This window comes from Diabrotica undecimpunctata, chromosome 9 (genome assembly GCF_040954645.1).
Source record: "Diabrotica undecimpunctata isolate CICGRU chromosome 9, icDiaUnde3, whole genome shotgun sequence".
Classification (NCBI taxonomy): domain Eukaryota; kingdom Metazoa; phylum Arthropoda; class Insecta; order Coleoptera; family Chrysomelidae; genus Diabrotica; species Diabrotica undecimpunctata.
In genome coordinates, this window is record NC_092811.1 from 123895100 (window position 1) to 123920333 (window position 25234).

A 25234-nucleotide genomic window follows, 5' to 3' on the forward strand; every position below is an offset into this window, starting at 1 on the left:
GTTCTAATAAAAGGTAAGTTATTTTTTTTTACCAGTACGTATTAAAAATTTTATATCTGTGTACAAATTTAGTTCATGTGATAAGTTGATAACATTTATGTATGTAAAAAAGGAGCATTAGATATACCCAGTGTTCATAAATTATGTGTTTTTGTCCATGTAACTTATATGGCACGCTAGTCTTTTACGGTACGCAATTGTTAAATCTACAAAAATGTTTTTATTTTTTGTTACAGATTGACAGTCCAAGAGATTGCAGATCTCTTTGACTCAGAACAATTTTGGGAGGATTTTGACAATGAATCGGTTGAAATCGATTGAAAGTTGATCGGGTTTATATAGAACCCCCGGAAAACCGAGAAGCATCAGACGAAGATTCCGGAGATGAATCTGGTGGTGGACTAGAAAATTTATCAGGCAAACAACTTCAAGCGTCTGCAGAAATAGTATTCAATAGTGGAGAACGAATTGGTACTGACGATTATGGAAATACTGAAGATATTGCACATAAAGACTCTAATGAAGGTAATACCATACTCCATACTAAATCTGGTAAAAATAAAAAAAAAAATAAAAAAATAGTAAACTGGTTGAAAAATCGTGACTTACCCGAGATTACAAACCAAAAGATATTTCCAATTTCAAATTTCTCGAAGTATGAAAATATGTCACCAGTAGACCTGTTCGAGCTTTTCATTACTGATGATATCATACAGGTACTTTGTGTTGAGGCTACTCGATACGCTCAATTTAAAAATTGTTCAGACCCAAAAATTGCAACAGAAGAAATGAAATGGTTTTTAGCAATTCTTATAGTTTCTGGTTATGATAAAAAGCCATCAAAAAAAGTTACTGGGATTCTGGAGATGATATGCGAAACACAGCCGTTTATAATTCCATGCGCCGTGACAGATTTATTCAGATCATGAGATTCGTGCATTGTGCCGATAACACTCTTCTTGAACCCAACGACAAACTGACTAAACTCAGACCTCTTATAAATAAGATAAAAACTAACTTTCTGAGACATTACATTCCGGATCAAGAAATCGCCTATGATGAAAGCATGATCGAATACTTTGGAAAACACGGATGTAAGCAGTATATTCGAGGGAAACCCATCCGGTTTGGATATAAAGTCTGGTGTCTCAATTCCAAAAGCGGTTACCTTATCAATTTTGAGGTTTATCAGGGAAATATGCCAAATTCTAATCGAGAGCATCAAGAAAAATTTGGTAAAGCAACAGCTCCGTTATTGCAGCTTATTGAAGAGATGCCCGAGGAAACTAGATCATTGCCATACCATTTTTATTTTGATAACTTATTCACATCCATCGATATTCTTTATTATTTAAAAGAGAATGGTTATGAAGCAACAGGGACAGTTAGAGAAAATAGACTAACAAAGAATTGTCCACTCCGTACAGTAAAAGAGTTAAAAAAGACACCTAGAGGTACTTATGACTATGCTGTAACCACAGATTAACAAGTAATGGTGACACGCTGGATGGATAATTCTGTAGTTACTGTAGCATCAACTGTTCATGGAGTTTCTCCAGTATCGAATGCAAGCCGATACTCATCGACTGAAAAAAAGAAAATAGGGATTCCTAGACCTAATTGTATTGGAAAATACAATGCTTTTATGGGGGGTACCAATCAAATGGATGCGAATACAAATGTTTATAGAGTTGGAATTAGAGGCAAGAAATGGTGGTGGCCCATCTTTACTTGGCTACTAGACACATCTATCCAAAATTCGTGGATAATATATAGAAAACATCACCCAGGTGCACCCCAACTGAATTTTCGAAGAGAAATAGCACAAGTGTATTTAAAAAGGTTTCAAAATCTACCTAAAGCTGCTGGACGACCAGCTACATATTCACCTGAAAGCAGGATTGCTGTCGATATTAGGTACGATCACAGTGATCACTATGTTGAATATGTTCCGAATAATAAAAGAAGACGTTGTGCTGGCAGTCACGCACAATCGAGCGCTGTGAGAACACAATGCGGCAAATGCAATGTAGGGCTGTGTATTCAGTGCTTTAGTGACTTTCACAAACAAAATTAAAGCTTTGTAAGCGATTTTCATATTTTCATAATTTTTGTAAACTTAACAACAATAAAAATACATCTTTCCAAATATTTGTTTACTTTAGTAGTATAGGGGACTACTGTGTCATATATGGCACATGCTGAAATATTGTTATTACCAGACGGGTATTTAAAATATTAGTTATATACAATATTTGGACACCCCTATTATAGAAAATATGAAAAATTACAGCAAATTCCAAAATTATAAAATTCAGTACTTAATGGGTTAAGGCATTAAATGCGTACGCCTGTTCCGCGATCAGTTACTCATTTGGTATTATAAAATGGCCAAAACGGATATAGAAAGCGTAAAGTAAGAACACTTCTCAAAAAGGCGCAAAAACATTATCCACGCAGTGCAGTAGTAGAGATAACAACATTACCGCTGTATCAAGGGGCAAGAGGACTTATGGACATAAATTAGCAACTGGATAAACAGTTTGTTAAGTTAAGAACCCATTTTCAGACGCAGGCTGACGTCTACTTTATATCGAGAAATTTGAGCAGTAAATGATCCAACACCGCCCAAACTGAGGAAACAAGAAATGCGCATAAATCACCTGACTAAGCAAGAATAAATGTGCACCTGAATGAGTAAGCTTTAGCATAAGCGACACCTCAATAAAGTCGGCCAAGAATATATCGACAACATAGCGTCGAACTATTGGTTAACATCAGAGGGATTCCTTGGCAACGCCATGGCTCAGTAGGAAAAATTATCCACCAAGAACTAGCTGACAAACTAGGACTTCTACAAACCGACCATCTCGCTTATTATCAATACGCCACTGGAAGAATGCTTGAAAATGACAACTACAAGCTATACTGAGACCACACTGTGGTACCAAGCAGAAGCACATAAGAGACCAGATCTACTAGTTAATAAACTTACTAGGCAAATAACACTTAATGTGGCGATACCTAACACAAATAATTTTCGTGTTAAATACAACGAAAAGATCGCCAAGTACAGAGATATCTACTATTGGTGTTATTTCGAAAAACCTTTTAGAGAAGATAAAACAGCTGGTTCTTAATAAACATCTCTATAAGGCCATGCAGAAAGCTATATTCATCGGGACGTTCACATGTGTATGAAATTTTTTGGCAGATACTCCAGCATATAAAGTTATCTAGGGCTCGATAACACGGAAATAGTCACACTAGAGCTCAACCCTTTTGATTCTGAAGGTATCTGGGATGAGTAAATTTTCCCCTTAGAGGGAATGTGAGCCCTATGGCTAAATCTGGATAATAACAATATTAATTTAATTGTCATTGAATATTTTAACAGATTTTTTTTATTTTACTCCCGGTAATGATTTGCTAGAAGTTTTTTCGCACACTGGTGAAATTTTTGAGAGTAAAATACTTCAATTTGCGGTTTAAAATAGCTTAAGAATTATAGGTGTTATGGAGAAATTAGATCATACGTATAATCAACACGATTGTTTCGTCTTATGACACACATATAAAATTAAAGTCATCATCTTTATTTGTCAAGGCGTTCTCACTTCCTTTTTGTATTAATGTAACAGGAAGTGAAGTAGATATCGGATAAGTTAGGCAAAGGTTATAAAAGACTTTGACAATTTCATTGCAAAATCAATTCGTAAATAATTTTAAAATGTTACTGGAGACTAAAGCAACAATTTTTGTGTATATATTATTAATACTACCACATCATAAGCCCCTTTTCTACAAAACGACGTAACATATAATTATTACTTAACAGACACAGTTGTGCGACTGTATGTAATGAGTGAGCGCATCGATTTACTTTAACAAAAATCATCATCAGCAGTTTTGAGTCCACTGCTGGACATAAGCATCTCGTAAATAATTCCAATGTATTCTATTTTGAGCACCCTGAATCTAGTTGTGCTGAATGCGCTTGATCTCATCTGAGCACCTTGTTGGAGGACGTCCTCGATTACGATAAGCATCGTGTCTAGGTCTCCATTCCAGAATTTTCTTCGTCCACCTTCCATCTTTTAATCTGGCAACATGCCCCTCCCAGTTCCATTTCAATGTTGTAATCCTTTGAACTGCGTCAGTAACACCAGTTTTTCTCCTAATTAATGTATTTGATACTCTGTCTCTGAGAGATATATTCAGTATTGACCTCTCCATCGCTCTCTGTGCCACTTGTATTTTATTGATCACTTTTCTGGTAAGGGTCAATGTTTCTGCTCCAGTAAGCCGCCCATGCCTACCTATCTCTTCCTAATTTAATCTCGTGGCCCAGATATTTAAAGCTATACACCTGTTCAATTTGCGTGCCGTTAGTTGAGATGTTTTTCGCCAGTACTAGGTTGGTCATATATTGTGTTTTGGAGAAATTAATTTTAAGTCCAACTCGTGTATACGAGCTCTGAAGGTCTTGAGAAGAAAGAAGCTGACAGGCATGATCTACCCGGTCTGCAATAAGGACTATGTCGTCTGCAAATCTCAAGTTGTTCAGAAATTCTCCATTTATATTAACTCCAATATTCTCCCAATTATTGTTTCTCATATCACTCTGCAACAAAGCAGTGAATAGCTTAGGAGAGATGGTATCTCCTTGCCTAATACCCCTCTCGAAGGGAAATGTATTTGTGGTGCCATAATACATTATAACTGCAGCTGTTGCGCTATTATATATATTCCGAAGAAGAGTTGTGTACCTATGATCAATACTGCACTTTGTAAGAGCTCTTAACATGGAGCTATACTGGACTGAGTCAAACGCTTTCTCAAAGTCTACAAATATTGATATCAATGGCTTGTTGTATTCTGTAACTTTCTCTATTAAGGATTTTATTACTTGTAGGTGGTCATTCGTTCCAAAGCCACTCCCAAATCCGGCCTGCTCTAATGGTTGGTAAAAATCCAGCTTAGGTTCCAGTCTGTTAGTAATTATTCTCATAAAGAGCTTAAATAAATGATATAACAAGCTGATAGGTCTGTAGTTTCCAACTTCTGTTACATTTCTTTTTTTGTGCAATATTATCATAATGGCACTATTCCATTTTTCTGGTGTAACTCCTTCAAAGAGGCAGGCATTATAAAGTTATAAAGGGTTTTTAAAGCTTTTATGACGCATTCGCCTCCTAATTTTAGCATTTCACTTACAATGCCATCTTCTCCAGGTGATTTGCTGTTCTTCATACCTTTCAACGATGATTCGATTTGCTCTTCGGTTATATCTGGAAGTTCCTCTGATTCTTGATTTTGTCTGGATGGGATTTTCACCTCTGGAATGTGAGATCTCGACGATATAATGTTCTATAGTACTCTTCGATAATTTTCATAATTTCTTGTTGTTCATATACAGCATGTCCTTGTCTATTTTTTAGCTTATAACTGTTCCTGGTTCCTGTCTTCAACTTTCGTTTTAGAACTTTAAGGCTTTTATTTTGTTCTATGGTATTAGTTGTTTCTTTAGTGTTAAAATCCCTTATGTCTTTCCTAACAGCTTTTAAAATGGGTTTATTTAAATTCCTCTGCTCTGCGATGTTCACTATGTGCTTATCTTTCATTTCCCTCCTTTTTTGCAAAAGGTTCCTTGTGCCTTTTGTAAGTTTTTCATTTTTCCTTGTTTGCATAACTTAACAGTTTTTCTGTGCCTTCCTTAGAGCGTCCACCAACCTTTTGTTAAGTTGTTCAATATCGGTTTTATCTTGCACGTCATTCTGAAGGTTTCTATCTATTTTTCCTGGTATGCCCTTGTGTTAGTAATCGCAGTGAACGTAACATTTTTAGTCCTGTTACCATATTTCTTCGTTCCTTCTTTACGTTCAAGACCATCTTTGCTTTAGTCATTCTATGGTCACTTCGGGTTGAAAATTGATTTAAAGTTACGTTTTGAAAAGCGTTATTTTTGTTAGTAAAGATAAAGTCAATTTCGTTCTTGTTCAAGCCATTTGGTGATTGCCAAGTCCACTTTCTTTGGGGGCTTTTTTTTAAAATGGGTGTTTATGACATATAGTCTGTGTTGCAGAAGAAATTCTATAAGAGTTTCTCCCCTTTCGCTTCTGTCGCCATATCCGTGAGGTCCAAGTACAAACTCCGAATCATCCTGCTTGTGGCCTATTTTTCCGTTTAGGTCTTCCATCAGTATGGTATAGTTGGTGGTTACCTCTTCTAGGGCAGTGTTAACGTCATCGTAGAACCATTCAACTTCTTCGTCTGTGTGGGCACTGGTAGGTGCATACACCTGGATGTTTAATCGAATTTTTTCGTTTATTTTGTAGATAAGATAAATAACTCTACCACTTATGCTTTTAATTGTAAGTATATTCTTCGTGTGTTTTTTATTTACCATAAATCCGACGCCACCATTAGAAGATTCTCCTCTATAGTGAAATAGATTGCCCGACGAAAGTATCAGTTGTTATTCGCCTTTTCGCCGTACTTCAGATAATCCAAGTATATCCCATTTTATATGCTTCAGCTCGTTTTCAAGTTCCTCATGTTTTTCGTCCTCCATCAATGTTCTGGTGTTATATCTTGCCATAAACCATATTCTTTGCCGTTGTCGTTTATATAGGTAGCCTGGTCCACTTCGAAGATTCTTAGCACCCTCTGTCCCCTACCTCCGGGACTGCCGGAGACTGAGGGCCTTGCGTCTTCATCGTTTATCATTTTACAGGAGTTCATGGAAGTTTCTCTACCACGCTGGCCTGTGTTGGTTGGTAGACGGATGGGTTAGGAAATTTTGGGGTCTTTGACAAGGATGATCGGTTGACACGTGAGGCCCTCTCGGTTAAAGGGAGTGAGAGTGAACCACGGCTCTTTAGACAGGGCAGGGTCGCGAACCTGTAGTAGACCTAACTTTACCGGGATCGTAAAGTGTATCTTCCCGTTTTCCCTCGAAAAAAAAATATTCTTTTAATAAACTGTTCCACAAGTTTAAAGTTTGTACAAATTTTGTAAATTTTGTAATAAACATTTTGAAAGTTTTGTAAACTTATATTGTATATTATTAGAGTTTATGACAGACTATAATATTTTTAATACTGAGGAACAACTTCTTAAAAATTTCCAGAAGATACATTCTACCGTTTGCAAGTTCTGTATGCCAGAGGTAAAAGGCACTATGTCAATTTTTGTCGATATTGGGATTATACTGCAGTTATAATGAACTTTTAATTCTGGACGTAGTATTAGTTTAATGACAGTGTAATAGCGATCTGTTCGATATAATACACGCTTAACAAGACCAAATTCTCTATCATTTGGGAGGAATAAATGACCTCTTAAAGGATATCTACAGATTTTTTTTGAATCGGCCCATATCTGTAAATATCAAGAGAAAACTTATCATGGAATGATTGCACAGTTGTCACTGTACAGGTACAAATTTTCAATGCTAGCAAAGCATAAATATTTAATTAATTCAATAGGAACTTCGTTTGGTCCTTTCTTAGCAAGGCCTTCGTGGTATAGGTAAAACATAGCAGTTCCATCACCAACATTATGAATTGAGAATGGAAGCACGGATAATTGCCTAAAATAATACATTTTCTGGATAGGAATGCATGGAAGTAAAATATTCTGCCTAACGTCGAATGTTAAACAAAGTAATGTGCACTTACTCGCTTTACATAGTTCTGTTGTGTCCGTCCAAAGCGGTAGTTAAATTCTGTTTAAAATTTTTGTAATAGAATGGATATCCTACTTTTATGTCAGGGTACATAGTTTTAAAAAGATCGTACATAATTTTTATGTTCAGGTTTGAACAAAGATATTCGACTTCTTGCGTAGAATAATGACTTTTTTTAAGGGAAAGCATTGAATGTGGTCCATTATTTAAGCAACAGTGTTGGCTGGAATGGTTTTCCTGTTATTCTGCTGCCCTCTCTTATCTTCAGGAGTTTTTCCCAAAAGTAGTAAATTTTGTAAGCGATTAATTTTGATTGATGTTACGTCATGGAAGCTTTCAAACGCGTTCTTGCAGATCATTATTTTACGTTCTCCCAAATGAACGTTATAAACAAATGAACTGGCTCTCTCTTTAAATTATATTTTCCTCACAGTATAGATAACAACTGTTGTTGTCTATACTGTGTTTTCCTCTTGTTCTCTAATTTTCTTGGTCTTCGATTTTTTTATAGGAATGGCCTCGATTAAACTCTGTAGGTAAATATCTTGTTCGTTTTTTTTGTATTGAAGGAATATATTTTCTTCAAAATCTCCTGACGCTGTTTTTCCATAATTTTATCCCAGCATTTCATCTTGGAGCTAAAATATAACCTAATTTAACATAACTTGCCTATCTATATTAGTTACAACTATTTACCTGCACGGTGTTCCTGTTTTATTGCCTTTGTAATTAGCATACTCTGCTCCAGAAAGTATTGCATTTTTAATTCTATTGACTTTGTACTCATCACTCATCATTTGTTACTAAAATACGAATGTAAAGCAACAATAATGCTTTAGCAACGACAGAGGACAAACAAACAAAAGTTAGGTTAGAGGTGATATGTATTCTGTCAAATTGGTAGATGAATGTTTATTTGTGAAACATATTAAATCGGCGACTTAATATCTTTCATAAATAAACTGAATGAAATACGATCTGTTAGACCTCTAAACAAGAAAATGAAACAATGAATGTATCTACATTGTTATAAAAATGTGAAAGGTGTAAGATGAAAGGCAATGACGCAGAAGTAATTCTAGAATTCAAGCTAGTGAAATGAAATTTTTTAGAAAAGTGAAAGGTATTACCAGATTTGATAGACAGATAAACGGAGAAGTTCAAAAGAACAAAATGGATACAACATATAAATAAAATGGATGAAAATTGATTGCAAATAGCGAAAAAAGTAGAACTGTATGATGTTTTTTTGAGAAAAGGAGTAAGATCAATGCCGGATCAATAAACTACCTAATTTTTGGAATGAAAAATAAGAGAAGATATTAAGTATTATACAATGCGAGTGCATAATGAGAAAATAGCTTATCATTTAGACGCCGAAATATAAAATTAGTCAACTTTAAAAATGTATATTTTTAAATAATTCATAAAAAGAGTAAAACGTCAATGGTCACGGGAAATAGTTTTATGTTTTCTTTACCTAGTAACTCTTTTACATTTTAGCAGAATTATTTCGCCCATGTCTTTCCCACTAGTTTATTCTTTTGAAAGAAAATTATTGCTCCATTTCCTTTAAAAATTATAAAAATCCCGATACCCCAACCCGATTGCATTTGCATTGATTTTTGACGATTCATTTCGAGATTCACATCGTTTCTTCATCAGGTGCGAGCCCAAGGAGTTCAAAACTTGGAATCCCCACGCAGTTAATCATGCTCATAATGAAAACCAGCTTGCGGTAGGTATCAACAACACCGCTATTCCACACATACTATAAATTGCCGGCTTCCAAACATTATCAACTCATTCAAAACGAGAATACGCGACAAAAATATCCTTGAGCATTTCAAGTGGTACCGCGAGGACATCTCACACAAGTTGCAGAATATTCACTAGAAATAATCTCTGAATTTAGTAATTCACACAGTATTTTCAAGATGTGTAATTTAAAAGTGATAATAGTTTTTGTTTTGGTGGCGGTTGGAGCAATATGCATTGGCGCAAATATGGATGAAGTTAGTGAACACATTAAAAGGGTTTCTCTAAGCAAATATCCTTGTCACGATCCTCAACCCAAAGTGATGTACCTGAGGGAAATTATTGGAGACGACCTGTGGGAGGAAAAGTACAAAATGGACATGAGAGATGTAAGTAAAATTAATATATTTGTTTAAAACCGCAAGGGAAAGGATATAGATTGAATATGGTATAAATTGTTCATTTTTTTCATAAGCAAAAGCATTAATATTTATTTAGTTTATTCTCGCTGTTTTCTAGTAATTTTTATTTTAATATTATTGATCACGTGTTTGTTCTTCCATATGACATTCACTTACTTTGCTTTTTTTTAATGTAATATTCATAAGTAAGCGATCACGTGCCACTTAATATTTACTATATGCATTTTAACTATTTAAAAGAGATCGTTAAGTTCATTTTTTTATATTCTTTGAATTCTTAATTGCGAAGTATCGAGTTGTGATTTTTTTTTGAATGTTTACATGTTTACCAAAATGAAATAGTTCTTGGTTTTTTCAGTATTTAAAAAAAATTAAAATAATCTAGTTTAATTGCAAAATAAAATAACACACAGATTTGTAAACTTATTCTAATATCTAATGGCATTAAACTTTCGGTATTTCGATGAATAGCCACATCCTCAATTTTTTTAAATTGCAAAGTTTGTCATGTGACATTTTCTTTGAAAGGTTGTCAGAATTTGATTTCAAAAAAATATTACAATAATAATTTTGCTTATTTATTAACCGATTAAATAGTAAAAATTTTTAATTTAATTTTAAATAGTAAAAACTATTACAATAATAAATTTTAATGAGAAAACTCAATTTTAGTGTTCAAAATGTTGTCCATTCATCAGTTGAGCCAATAGTATAACCTATTTTTGTTTCTTCTTCAACAATCCTAACATTTCTCTAGTTAAGTTGTTACATTCTTGTATAAATAACTCTCTGACGTAGATGATCAATGTTTTGTGGATTTGTCTATTATATCTTGAACTTAAGACAACCCAACATGAAAAAATCTAATGGGATAAGATCCAGTGATCTCGGTGGTCATTCTATGGGTCCACGTCGTTCAATACATCGTCCGGGAAAATCACAGGTATATCGCAATTTAAACTTTTATTACTAATATTGACTATTAGGCTCACAAGATAATTATCTTGTATATTTAACTTTTCCGAAAATTGTGTATGACCTTCAAGAAACAAACGAGGTTTTGTGTCAGCCAGTACCTGGCATTCTTACGGTGAACGTGGCCATTTAAATGAAGTGTATAGTGTAATATAGTTTTGAAACAAGATTTTGACAACCTTTTAAAAAAATTGTTACATGACCCCTTTGATATTTAAAAAAAAATGTAGATGTGACTGTCAGCTAATGTGGGTTCATAGAAATATCGAAACTTTGATTAATACCATTAAATATTAGAACAAGTTTAAAAATCGACGTGTCTGAGTGATTTTGTTTTATCTTTAAAATACCCGAGTTAACAGGGGAAACGACTTCATCCCCTCACTTTATATCTATATATACAGAGTATGTAAAGTGTAATTTCCTTGGTTTGAAGATCTTTGTCTTGATTGGTGACCACTACCTCCTCTCTGGCCTTTAAAAATCTTACCTCTGGTACTTCCTCTCATTTGACCACTTCTTCTGTATCCTTTATTAAATCCTCTCATGGGTGCTCTCTTATTTTATGTCTATGCATTTACTCTATAATCCTTTTGCATATGCCCTGACTTGTGACATCTGTAACAAACTACGGTTTTCATTAAAAAACTGCTGGTTTTTCATATTTTGTAGTACTGGATGGAGATCTATTCTTTTTTTGCCAATTCAATTGTTAACTCTTTTGGTTTTAAATTTACTATAATTGCAATAACTGTTTCGAAGAATGGTGGCATTGAGAGTAGTAAGTTACATACTAAATCTTCCTCCCTGATTTTCACTCCTGTTGTCTTCAATTGTCTTGTTACATCATCGAACTTACTAAAAAATTGCTCCGGATCATTGACCTCTTTTAATTTCATAGATATTAATTTCTTTGCAAAGCATGCCACATATTATAAGCTGTTGGTTTATCTTAAATAACCTCTAATTGATTGTCATCTATACGACTTTTGTGACTCTTCTGTATAATTATTGTCATTGAACTCCGTAGTAATCCATTGTTCAACTTCTTTTTCTTTCAAAATAACTTTAATTCTTTATTTCTTTGCAGAATAACTGGCCCCATTCAGAAGATCAATATTAAATGTATTCTTTGCTGCACTTGAAATATTTTATTTCTATAGTTTTCTGGGCCCATAACCTGTCGGATTGTAGAATAAAACTCTCAAACTCTTTGTTCCTTAGCTTTATTTTAAACTCAATATGAATACACACTACTTAGACTACATTTCTACCATGCTTCGGCACAATAACCTATACATCTTAACCTCTACTTCTAACAATCTGTCATTCTGATTCACTCAATGACACAGAACATCACAAAAATGATTACGGGAGTATTACACTTTACAGAGTAGACCAAAAGTGGGAAAACACTTAATTGTCTCTTAACTGGATGGACCGATTTATACCAAAACAGGGATCCATCTATCTTGCCTATGAAGATTAGAAATTTGATGTTTGTAGCGTTGCCACATTTACCATTTTTCTGATATCATTAGTCACTTTGGCTTTTTAAATACAATATACTCTGTATATTGTACCTTTATTGAAATTTCCACTTCAATACCAGTTCAACAGTGTACAATATTTTCGGTTTTGTGTATTCAGAAATATTTAAAAAAAATAAAACCAGGGCCTAGAATGCATCTATTACATTTCTCCATGTTTTTTTAGAAATTAATATGGATTCATCGATAATTCTTGGCCTTAGCTCTGCAACACTTACTGGATAAGTTTAATAAATTCTACTTTTCAAGTATCCTCATTAAAAATAATCTTTAGGATTCAAATCGGGCGAACAAGGAGGACATTTAATACTAAATGTCTAATGAAAAATGTCTGATCTAAATAACGCCGAACATGTACACCAAAATGATCTAGAGCGTCGTCCGTCTGGAGGTCCAAGGCTGAATCCATATTTTATTAAAACTGGACATAATTATCGCGTCTTAGATTTCCTTCTAGGATTCGAAATGTGGGTCTATAGAAGAGTTCTATGCGTGTCCTGGACCAAACACGGAACTAACCTATCAATTCTGGGAGAGCTTTGTATAAAAGACAGGGTATTCAAAAAACGAAACCAACAATACCTAGTTTATTTCGGCCACACAGCTAGAAGACCAGACCAGAAGAAGATGGGCAGACCAAATGAAGGCTCTGGTGAGAAAATCCCTACATAAAGCCGTTCGTGTGGCACAAGATCGCAGCCAATGGAGACAGCAAGCTAATAATGTTTAAAGTGTCACCACGTCACGAAAAGGGCTCAAGGAATGAGGAGGAGGAGATTTTCTTCTACAAAAACGGCCTAATTAACTCAGTAGCCACTTTGTGGTCTTTAAGTATGATTTTCACGTATCCAGTCTGAATTTACTTCACTCCATTACCTTTAAATTTGGCAATTTAGATTCACACATAGTGTAAATATTGCTTCGTCGGAAAAATATATTATGTTGTCGAAGTTCTCTTCATCGTCTAATACTCGTCTAGTTTCCTCAAAACACTTTACAATTTTTTGTAAAGTCCTTATGGATAGGGTAATGGTTTGGGAAAGTATTGTCGAACATGTTAACTACTTCACTTTAGGATTTTCTATTGTCGTAGCTCCTCATCAGTAAAGCAGTAATTCGCCCTTTTTCAATAAAAATCATCTTTATTATCTTCTTCTTCTTCTGGTTTCTATCCGTTTCGGATGTTGGAAATCATATTGGCAATCATGACCTTGCTCGCTGCGGCTCGAAACAGCTCCGTTGAGGTTTTCTTAAACCATGTTCTTAAATTCCGCAACCATGATATTCTCCTTCTACCGGATCCTCACTTACCTTTGACTTTACCTTGTAATATAGACTGCAGCAGGGAGTAACGGTGCTAATTTCTCAATCTTTATTATAGAGCTTTTAAAAATACATAAAACAAATATCAGTTTTTTATTTAATACAATTTATTTTACAAAACTTTTTAATAAACTTCAAGCTATTGTTAGTTTTGTGAATTATTGTTAAAATCATAGCATTCTATATTGACTGAATTTACTCAATTCGGACCATCTATGTTTTTATGGTAGAAAATTACAAGAGCTTTTTTTCTGAAGCCGTTTGTTGTTGTAGCCAGTCAAGAGTAAGTTTGTTAAATGTAGCCATTTCACTTCAAAAAAATATTTAAATACTTAACAACACTGCAGTGAATTTAACGTCGGGAGCTCGGTCTCTTCCGCTTGACGGTCAGGGAAAAAATGAAATTTGTACATTAATATAAATTTTTTTAATAATTAGATGGCTTTGGTAAAGACCAATAATTACTAAGACAATTTTTTTTAACTATAATAATTTATTTAAACTTAATTGAAAACTCACCCTTCTTCACGATTACAATGCTTAAAGTATTGGTAAAAAGTTAATCTGTGAGCAAATTTTTCTTTTTCTTATTTATTTTAACTTTTTTATTTTTTTTTTATTTTTTTTGCTTTTTTTTTTCTTTTCCTTTTTAGTTTTACAAAGAAATTTACAATTTCATTTTGCACCTCTTGGTCAAAGAACTCCAAGACCAACTCTTTGGTCTGTGTCGTTTTAATTGACAAGAACCACGTGTTCAAGTCGAGCAAGGAATCATTTTGCTTTTTAAGTATTAATACCATCCTAGTATTGGAATTTGGACATGACATGCCATGACATATAAAATTTGGTCAACGCGCAGAAAGCCTTTTCTTTTACCATATTTGCCTTTGTGTCTATTTTACGTATTTAATTTTTAAGTCATTTCTTAACTCTAATTTCATTTATTCATGATATCTTTGCTGTTTGATTCTCTTGTAAATGTCCCTATACCATGTTCCATCCCTTTTCTAGTATCAAAAAAGGTCATCATTTGATAATATCACCTGAGTTATTAAAAACGAATCTTCAAGTTTTTTGACTTCAATAACAAACAAACTTATCTCATGTTTAAGAAAATTATAATACTATTGTCAAAACAAATTTTATTGAAGATAAAACTGTCAAGATGCTCGAGATAAACAGATCAGTTATTTGCGTGTTATCGTAGAATTATAAAAATAAGATTATAAAATCGCAAATTGGTTTCTTAGAAATTTGAAATATTATAAAGCAAAACAATTGTATATTTTTCTGTAGGTACTAATATAGCCTAGAGTACATTTTATACGAATTGAACGATTTTGGAGATGAGGTTAGGTAGCGGCATCATGAATGGAATACAGTCGAATCCGCTTATTGGAATAGCCTTCGTGGCCAAAAAAAATATTCCTATAACCGGGATATTCTAATAACTGATCATTGGTGCCTAGTTGAAATAAGTTGACCGAATAACGTATGGTCCTAAAGTTTTGGGAAAAATTTCAAAAGCATATAACTCTGACCACAATAATCTTATATTTTTATTAAATTATTCAATAATTTAACTTAACTATCCTTATTATAAATCAAAATTCAAATGACAGACAAGCGACCATTATTTTCGATTTGCCTAATAATTCCCCTGACACGTTGCATCATCCTTTGGACGACCTCGGCGTCAATTTGTCTAATTTTTGTATATATGCGGCGTCTTAACTGTTCCTGATTTTGTACTTCCCATCCGTTATTATAGACTTTCCGACTTAATATTGCCCAGAACTCTTCAATTGGACGAGCCTGAGGTAGGTTGAGGGGATTGTCTGCTTTCGGTACAAAGGTAAAGTAAAGTTTTGACTTGTTGACGAAATGCACTCGCCTTAACGCGCGGCAACATCTCGGAATTCTCTCTAATGGATCCTCTGTGTATTTTGGAGCTTTCCTTCTTTTCCGGTAGATAATATTGTTACTGGATAGGGTCCTGTATACTGTAGTCTTTCCAACATGAAATCTTCTGGCCAGTTTTCGCTGTGAGACCCCAATTTTGTTCTTAGCTGCTTCAATCAGTCTTGCCTCTCTTATATGGTTCAAAATCCGCGGTCGGCCACTTTTACGCAAGTTAACACATGGTATCCCTTCTTCACATTCTCTGATTGTGCGATAAATTGTCAATTTGCTTATGTTTTGATCTCTATAAATATTAACAATATCTCGTTTCGACATTCGCCCAAACATATTATAAACACCTCGACGAATATCAATTTTATAAGACATTTTGCAGAGCACAAACCAAAATATTCTGCTTTGTTTATTAAATGTCAATAACTGATGACATTTCAATTCCATGGCCTTCTTTGTTAAATGCATTTTGCTTCTTAATCAGACCAGGTGAAATTTTTCCCAAAACTTTAGGACCATACGTTATACCTAATAATAGTACTTACATACTATGCAGGTATTCAATTACATTAACTTTTTCTTTTAAAGTAAGGTCCTTTCTCCTTGAATTTAACAATGCCATGATTCACTTGCAAATAAGTAGGTATCTGGGTGAATTTTAAATTAACTGTTTCTAAAAATGTAGATATTAACAGGAAACGAAGTGGGTGGGCAATAGAAATTTTTAGAGAATCTAAAAAGTGCTTTATGAACTGTGGATGTTTCAGAGAAGTATCGAATTGGTACTCATAACAGATAGCTGACAGACCCGAATAAAGCAGACATCATTTGAATTTTTAGGAAATTGTACATAAAAAGTTCTTCGTTTATCTGAAAAATATTCGATTAAGAAGTATTATTTCATTAAAATGTATTCCAATAAACGGATAAATTTATTAAGGAGCAAATGGAAACGTTTTGAGACCTCAAATTTCTATTCCTTAAACCAGGATATTTCTAAAACCGCTATTCTAATAAGCGGGTTCGACTGTATTAACAACATACCAACAGTCAGGTGAAAAAAGCTACATAGATTTTGCAAATAGTGGCGTAGTTTTTCGTACAATTATATTTCCATTTGATGATCTGATGATAATGAGTTTCACGTCCATAATTCACTATCGGTCGGATGATGGTCTTGAATATTCATATCTCAGTTATTTGATCTTCTCTGCGAGGAGTTGTATTCTATGATTAAGTATACTGGTACCTAAATATTTTATATCCACAACACAGCAATATGATTTCCCTATAGTTTTGACAAAGGAGTTTATCGTCCTTTTTATGGATTGTGCAGATGATACTCTTATTCCACTGTTCTGAAACTATTTTCTTGTGGCATTTTAAATTAATTTATATTTAAATGGGAATAAGCCACAATTAAAGGTTAAAATACGTTTATTGACGTTTCAATTTCCACTTCGGAAATCGTTCTCAAAATACAAACATTAGTAAATTAAATATTGTTGAGTTGCGTTCCTGGGACGACTTTACTTATAAGATAGTTCATTCGATTACATGAAATCAACTTTAACTTGAGAATATCCGTCAGAAAAGATCATAACATGTAATTCGTCTTTAAAAAGACAAATACATGCCATGATGACAGTAAAATTCTCCTGTTAGTGATTCCATAGTAAATTATGAGGGAAAAACCAGGAAAAAAACCTCATAATACTATCCCGACATGGTAAGTATTTGATCGTGCATTTAGTTTACCTTCAATAAACACCAAATTCCGATTTTATATGTTTGTTATTTAAAAAACATAAATGATGTATTCTCTACATGTTACTGACTTACCAATACTGCTATTTTCCTTTTAATAACTTCCTCTTTCAATATGGGTAACCAGATCCTACTACATTCTGCCGAGGAATTCGCGACACAATTGGTCTCATTTAGCATGATTAGAGCCGCTTCTTTGATTTTTCTCTTTTTACCATCCGTTTCTTTTAGGACTATATTTGAATCATTCCATTGAACCCTATGTTGATTATCCCATGCGTGTTTACAGATTTGAGATCTATCAAATTCTCTATTTTTAATATAGGATTGATGTTCACTTATTCTAACATTTAATGGTCTTGATGTTTCACCTAAATAAAACTGATCGCATTCACAAGGTATTTTATAAATGCAATTCTTTGTCCTTTCTTGTTCATTGTTAGGTTTGGTTTTGGACAAAATAGATCTCAACGTGTTTGTTGTTTTGAATGTTGTTGAAATGTTGAATTTATTTCCTATCCTTTTAAGCTTTTCCGATAATCCTTTTATGTATGGTATTGTTATTTTCCTCGTATTATTCCTTGCATATGCTGTAGGATCTCGTTCTAAGTTGTTTTGTTCTATTCGATCGATTGTTGAAAAAACTTATTTATAAACGATAAAGGATAATCATTTTTTAATAAAACAGATGTTAACAAATGTTTTTCCTCCAAGAACGAATTTTCGTGAGAACAAGTAATTTTGGCTCTATCGTATAAGGATTTAATAATTCCCTTTTTAATATTAATATTGTGATTTGATTAGAAGAATTTTTCACTAAGTAACAAAAAACAAAATTTAATTTTAAATTAAATTTTTTTAATTTACTAATGTTTGTATTTTAAGAACGATTTCCGAAGTGGAAATTGAAACGTCAATAAACGTATTTTAACCTTTAATTGTGGCTTATTCTTATTCCACTCTTTTGACATCTTCTTTTGTCACCATATTAGTCAATTTTATTAATCTTTGTAATGATAAGAAATAGCTAAAGACTAAATTAAACATTAATAGTTGACCATAGCGTATTAAAAAACACAGAACTAGAAGAAGAAAATTTTAATAGCTTTCTTTATTTCATTTTACAATACACTAACAAAATTATAATTTTCAATAATATATCAATTAGAAGGAAACTAATAAATGGGAGGAAAATACAAACTTAAAATTTCTGTAGAATTCCCATCAATTATATATAGATTGGGAAGTTTCTACAACTGGTTTTACTATATTAGCTGATATAAATGAAAACCACACAATGAGATTATCTATATTTAAACATCGATCTTGTTTTAATGTAAAATAGGTAATAAAATAAAAATCAGCAACTACTTGTATTGTTATTGAAAAGTAATATAAATTTAATGATAAAAACAATATAAAAACATATTGTAAACAAAGTCATTTTAATTTAAACATAAAACCCACATCAACAATAGGTTATTAATAATAACCTATTGTTGATATCACCTTGCAAATATCACATTGCGGACAATCAAGTAGGATATGTTTAAGGGTCAGTGTATCAGAGCAACTGGAGCAGATTGGTAGTGGTTCTTTTGTTATTATATCATCATCATCCTTTGGCTCTACACTCTATGTGAGTCTTGGCCGCGTTTACTATTTCCCTCCATTGTTGTCGGTCCTGAGCAGCTATTTCCCATTGCTGTATTCACATTTTGCGTAGATCACTGGCTACTGCGTCCATCCATCTCTTTCTTGGGCGGCTAAATGATCTTCTGCCATCGGGCCTTTCCCAGAACGTGGCGTTCAGGAGTCTTTCGTCACTCGATCTTAGTACGTGGCCCGCTCATCTTATTCGGTTTGCTTTAATGTAGCGTACTATGTTTTCATCTCCATTTACTGTCTGGAGTTCATCATTGTGTCTTCTTCTTCATTCTTCTGTTGTCTCTTCTCTGCAAGGCCCATAGATAGTCCGCAGTATCTTTCTTTCCAGTACCAGTAATTTTGTCGTTTCCCGCTGGTTCAGAGTCCATGTCTCGCTTCCATACGTTATTGTGGGACGAATTATTGTCTTGTACACTCTTATTTTTGCTGGTATTGAGAGTATTGTTGATTTAAGTACGGTTATTATTGAGTAATATGCCCTGTTTTGTGCAATGATCCTGACTGCCACGTCCTTTTCATATTTATTTTCCGATGTTATGATCGCTTCTAGGTACTTGAATTCTTTGACGACTTTAAAGTTGTATTAATTGATTGTTACGTTTTTTCTAACCCTTGATCTTGGGTTCTTCGTAACGACCATGTACCTGGTCTTGTCCTCGTTCACCTTCAGATCAACTTCCTTGGCTCCGTTGTCGAATAGGGTGAAAACTTCTTTTGCATCTCTGGTGGATTGTGCAATTGTGTCTACGTCATCCGAAAACGCCAATAGTATTTTTAATACTTGGGCGGCAAATCCGTTTGTCAGTTGTGGTTGAGCTTTCCTTACCGCATGTTCCAGTGCAAAATGTAATAGCAGGGGACTGTGCTCACCTGTGCTAATCGTACCAACTTTCCAGGTACTCCCATTTTTACCATGGTCTCCCACAATGCTTCTCTGCTAACAGAATCGTAAGCTTGTTTAAAGTCCACGAGGATTTGGTGTATCGCGGTTGAATTCCCAGTTTTTTTCCAACACCTGGCGTAGAACGACTATCTGGTCTAGGGTCGACCTTCCTGGTCTGAGTCCGCTTTGGTAGTCGCCTATTATTTCTATATACGAAATTCAAAAGATATACAGTCGTCGAAATAAGTCAGGCAACAAATTTGCATTGAGAGTAAAAATGCAGCGTAAAAATAAATGTATTCAAAGAAATTACAAAAGGGATTTGAAAAAGGGTTACTGTAAGTGTTTAAATTGATGCCGATCTTGATCAATGCCTTTACTGCAACGTTTCGCAACGGAGAGGCAGGTCCGGCGAAGCACGTTAAGCTGCCCACGATGATTTTCAAATTCTTCTTCAATTGCAGTTAGGAGGTAGGGAACGAGTGACCTACTCGATGACCACGTGCTATCATGACACCGACACAATTGTCTGAAGCACGAACATGCTTCGTTTTAATCTTTTTCGATTACAAGATGTAAAAGTTCTAATATAACCATCTTCAAATCAAAAGAAATATTTATTTGTAATTATTCTTGCATATCTTTCAATTTTGAAGCTGTTGTCGGAATTGTTTGTAAGTTTCGGCTGTGATATGATGCATTATCCATTAAAATGACAGCGTTTTTTGGTAATTTTTGCAAGATATTACTAAACCAATTTTCAAAACCAGATGCATTCAGTTCTTAGTGGTAATCTTCTACCTTTCTTCCATCAAAAAGTAAAAGTCCTTCATTACTAAAATCCTTCATTACTCTGATTTGGTATGTAAAACTATGAGACATTTTCCTTTCCCTGGTGGGTTTTTCAAAACAGTAGACCACCCTTCAATTAATGCCTGTCTAAGGTTTTTTTATTTCAACGTCTACCCACACTTTATCTTTGGGGTGACTGTCACTGCCAAATCTTAAAATTTGTCAGATAACTTATTCTGTTTAATCTCAAAAAATGGCGCCATATGCTAGCAAAAAACTAAAAGCAAAAATTTTAACGAAATTACGAGTAGAAGATGGATGGTCACTATCTGCCTTAGCGAACCATTTTAACGTAAGCAGAACAACAGTTTTTAATATTAATAAAAGATGGAGAGAACAAGAAACTCTGGAAAGAACGCAAGGTTCTGGAATACCAAAAATATCTACCGCTCATGAAGATCGTACGCTTTTGGAGAGATTAGAAGAGAATCATTTTAAAGATGCGAAAATTGCAAGAATTATGTCACAGTTTCCGGGAAGAAAGACAACAACTTGGCGCAGAATGAAAGCATCGCGTCTTAGGTACCGAACTGCAGTAAAAAACAAGCTCTTACACCACAACAGAAGCAATCAAGACTTATATTTGCTTTAAACCATCAGCTACAAAATCAAGATTTTTGGGACAGGGACATTTTGGTAATATTTATAGATGAGAAAATTTTTCAATCTTCTAAAAAGAGCAAAATTGGGGTGTATAGACAAGATACTAACAGACTTAAACCTCTATATGTTGATAGATATCGAGCAGCTGGTCATTTTAGCGTTAATTTATGGGGATGGATTTCATCTAGAGAAATGAGAATGGTATGGCGTATTGATGACAGGTTTGTTGGACAGACTTATCTGAATATTCTAAAAAACCACATGTTTCTAAATGTAGAACAGTTGTATCCAGAAAATAATTTTATCCTCCAACAAGATAATTGTTCTGTTCACACTGCAAATATAATAAACCAGTGGCTTCAGAATAACAACATCGAAACCTTAACATAGCCCAGCTATAGTCCAGATTTAAACCCAATCGAGAATGTGTGAGGGGTTATTATAAAACGTTTGTATCGTCGTAATTTTATACCTCAAAACGCTGAGGAGCTGTGGCAAGGTATACAACAGGTTTGGGAAGAGTTTTCTGAAGAACACAATTTCATATTTTCTTTCACGCAGATGGACCGAAGACTAAAAGCTGTTATTAATACTGATGAAGATATTACAAAATATTAATTTTATTTTGACATACCTAAATTTAGTATAGTTTTGGTCTTCCAGACCCTCTCTTTTTTTTGAAAGTTTCTTGTTCCCTCTATTTTTTATTAATAGAAAAACTTTGGTTCTGCTTATGTTAAAGTGTTTTCTGCCTCTGATAGTGTCCTGTTATCTTTTAATTTCGTTACAATTCTTGCTTTAATATATTCTTGAGTTAAGTCGTTTGTTTTATTCCTTAATAATAATATAAATAATAACATCAACCCTATTTTATGTAAAAACTATCATTTATATACTCTTTATCAAATGCAGGAATACAAACTAATATCAAAATTTAGACCTTAATTTATGAATTAACATATGTAATCAATTGGTTGTTGTTTGTTTGTTTATTTTATTATTTGTCTTTCATAATAATGTAATCTAATGTCAGACGATTATTGATACGATTAGGAGTTTCTTGGCTTTTGGTCCACTCTGTAGAAATATAAATGGCCAAAATCCTATACACTAATAATTCTTGTTATTAATTATTGTTAATTTTGTTACAGATACGTCCTTTCCACACAGTCCTTCACAGATGCGAAAGTTCCGGGTGTTGCCCGAAGTACAATCAAAGATGCAAGCCGAGTGCTACCGAAACTGTAACACTGAACTATTTGGTGATAACCAAACAAAAGTTCGTAGAGTTCCAAGCAGAAAATCATACTTCTTGTGCATGTGAAGTCATCAGCGATGAACTTATAAAATAAATAGTATTATAAGTGCATAAGTTAGCAGTTAAGTGTAATCGGTATCTCGCTTGTGATAATGACATATCTGTGATATTATTGTATATATAAATTATTTATTTTAATTTTTGTAACATTGCGTTTTTGTCAATAAAAGGGCAATCGACTGTAGTTTTTGTTTTTTTTTTTTACTTTAGTCACCAGGTTTTTTTGGCGGCTTTTTATCAATTTTAGTTTTATCATCATAATTAGCTCGACAATCTTTGTAGATCTTGACTTGCTCGCAGAGAAGTCGTCACTCCTGTCTACTAGGAATTTCCCTTTATCATCTGACCCTCAGAATCTCAAAGTCTTTTTCCACATCATCGATCCATCTTGTACGCGGCCGTCCTTTACTTTTTCTGTCCTCTGTGTTTGACAATGTCAATCTTTTTGTGTATTTATTAACTTTATTGCTTTTCGATTTTTTAGACTGAAACTGAAAGAAAACTTAGATGTTTTTGAGAGAAAAATCCTGAGCAGGATCTTTGTGCCTTATCACGACATTAATAGCAACCAATACCGAATGAGAACAAATGCTGAGGTCAAGCAGATGTATAGAGCGAGCGATATAGTCCAAGAGATTAAATCCCAACGTCTTAGATGGGCTGGCCATGTCCATAGACTCCCTAATAACCGCCTTGTCAAGTTAACATGGGAGGAAGCCCCCACAGGAAAAAGGCCCGTAGGACCTCCACAAATGCGAAGAGAGACAATATATGGTCAGATCTAAGAACAATGGGGCTGTCCACTGACCTAACTATTATGGACGACCGTTCAAGTTGGAATCAAGTTGTGCAGTCAGTCAAAACCCACCCAGGGTTGTAGTGCTGCAAGAAGAAGAAGAAGAAGATTTTTTAGACTTCGTATTGCATCTTCGACTTCCTGTACTGTTATTTCATCGTCTCCATCGTATTCCACTTCATATGTTGTTGTAATAGTGTTCGTAAATTGCGGTCTTGTTTCAGTCAGAACTTTTGAGTATTGTTCGATCCAAGATCTTTCTTCTCTTAAATCTATCCTACTCCCTTCTGTTCTGTTTGTTCTTAGGTTTTTTATCGTTTTCCATATTTCTCTTTATCTTGTTAACCCTAGAATATATTCGTTAAGCTCTTTGCATTTACTTTCCCAGGAAACATTTTTTGCTTTAGTTGCTAGATTTTTTACTTCTCTTTTTGATCTTGCGTATGTTCGTCTATTATCTGGGTTGTTTATTTGCAGCCACTTCGGATATGCTTATTTCTTGTTGTGTACTGCATTAGCGATGTCATTTTTCCACCACAATGAAGTATCTTTTTTGTTCCTTTGGATCGTGCCGAGTGCTTCATTGACTTTATTTAATATCTCATGGTAGGTATTCTGGGCCGAAGAGTAGATCAGGTTTGTTAATTTTTGGCTAAGCCGTAACTTCTATAAAAATGATGTTGAGTCGTTTTCTTCTTCTTTATTTACCATGTCTTTTCAGAACGTTGGTTACCATCATAGCTATATAAATTTTATTCACTGCCACCCCAAATAGCATGTTTGTATCAACACCATACCAATCTCGCAAGTTCTTCAACCATGAGGTTTTTTTCGTCCTGGACTGCGTTTGCCTGCTATTTTTCCTTGCATGATATTTTGTAGCAACCTATATTTAGGACCTCTCATTACATGTCCGAAATACTCCAGCTTTCTCTGCTTGATCCTTTTATGATCTCAGTAGTCTTGCTGAGACGTTCTACTATTGTGGAGTTTCGAATCGTCTCCACCCAGGAAACTTTTAAAATTCTTCTATAGCTCCACATTTCGAAAGCGTCAAGGCAATTTAGATCGATTTTATTCACAGTCCAAGACTCGACACTATAAAATAAGACCAAGAACACGTAGCAGCGAAGTAGGCGGATCCTCAATGCCAATTTTAGGTCTCTGTTACATAACACCTTGGACATCCTTCTAAAAGCAGCTCTAGCCTGCTCTATCCTAGATCTAATTTCGCCGTGACTTTCTGCGTTACAATTTAATTGCTGTCCAAGGTAAACGATTTTATCAACTTGCTCAGCTCAAGTTGGGTATTATTTACACATATAGACGGTTTTATATGCTGTTGTTTACTTATTACGAGTATTTTGGTTTTCCGTATGTTCAGATCCAGACCTGCCTCCCTACAACTCTCAACGACACTATCAAGTAGTGTTTGTAGATCTTCTTGACTAGAAGCTAGGAGTACTGTATTGTCCGCATATCGCAAATTATTGATGACTTCACCGTTCACAAATATTTCTATTTGTTTTTCAGAACGTGCTATTCTGAAAATTCTTTCGGAGTAAACGTTGAAAAGCAGGGGTGACAAGAGGCATTCCTGCCGTACTCCTCTTTTAATATTAAGAGCCTGTGATTTCACACCATCTACTAAAACTGATGTTGTTTGATTCCAATATAAATTTGCAATTATTCGAACATCTCTGCCGTCCAAGCCA

The 25234-nt window shown here is 34.2% G+C and overlaps 1 protein-coding gene across 1 annotated transcript; it reads left to right on the plus strand.

The window, feature by feature from the left end:
* Positions 1-9465: 9465 nt before the first annotated feature.
* Positions 9466-22907, plus strand: LOC140449976 (uncharacterized). The gene is made up of 2 exons (XM_072543393.1): positions 9466-9837; positions 22557-22907. Exons 1-2 carry the CDS (start codon positions 9628-9630, stop codon positions 22755-22757), a joined length of 411 nt encoding a protein of 136 aa, XP_072399494.1. The 5' UTR covers positions 9466-9627; the 3' UTR covers positions 22758-22907.
* Positions 22908-25234: the final 2327 nt, after the last annotated feature.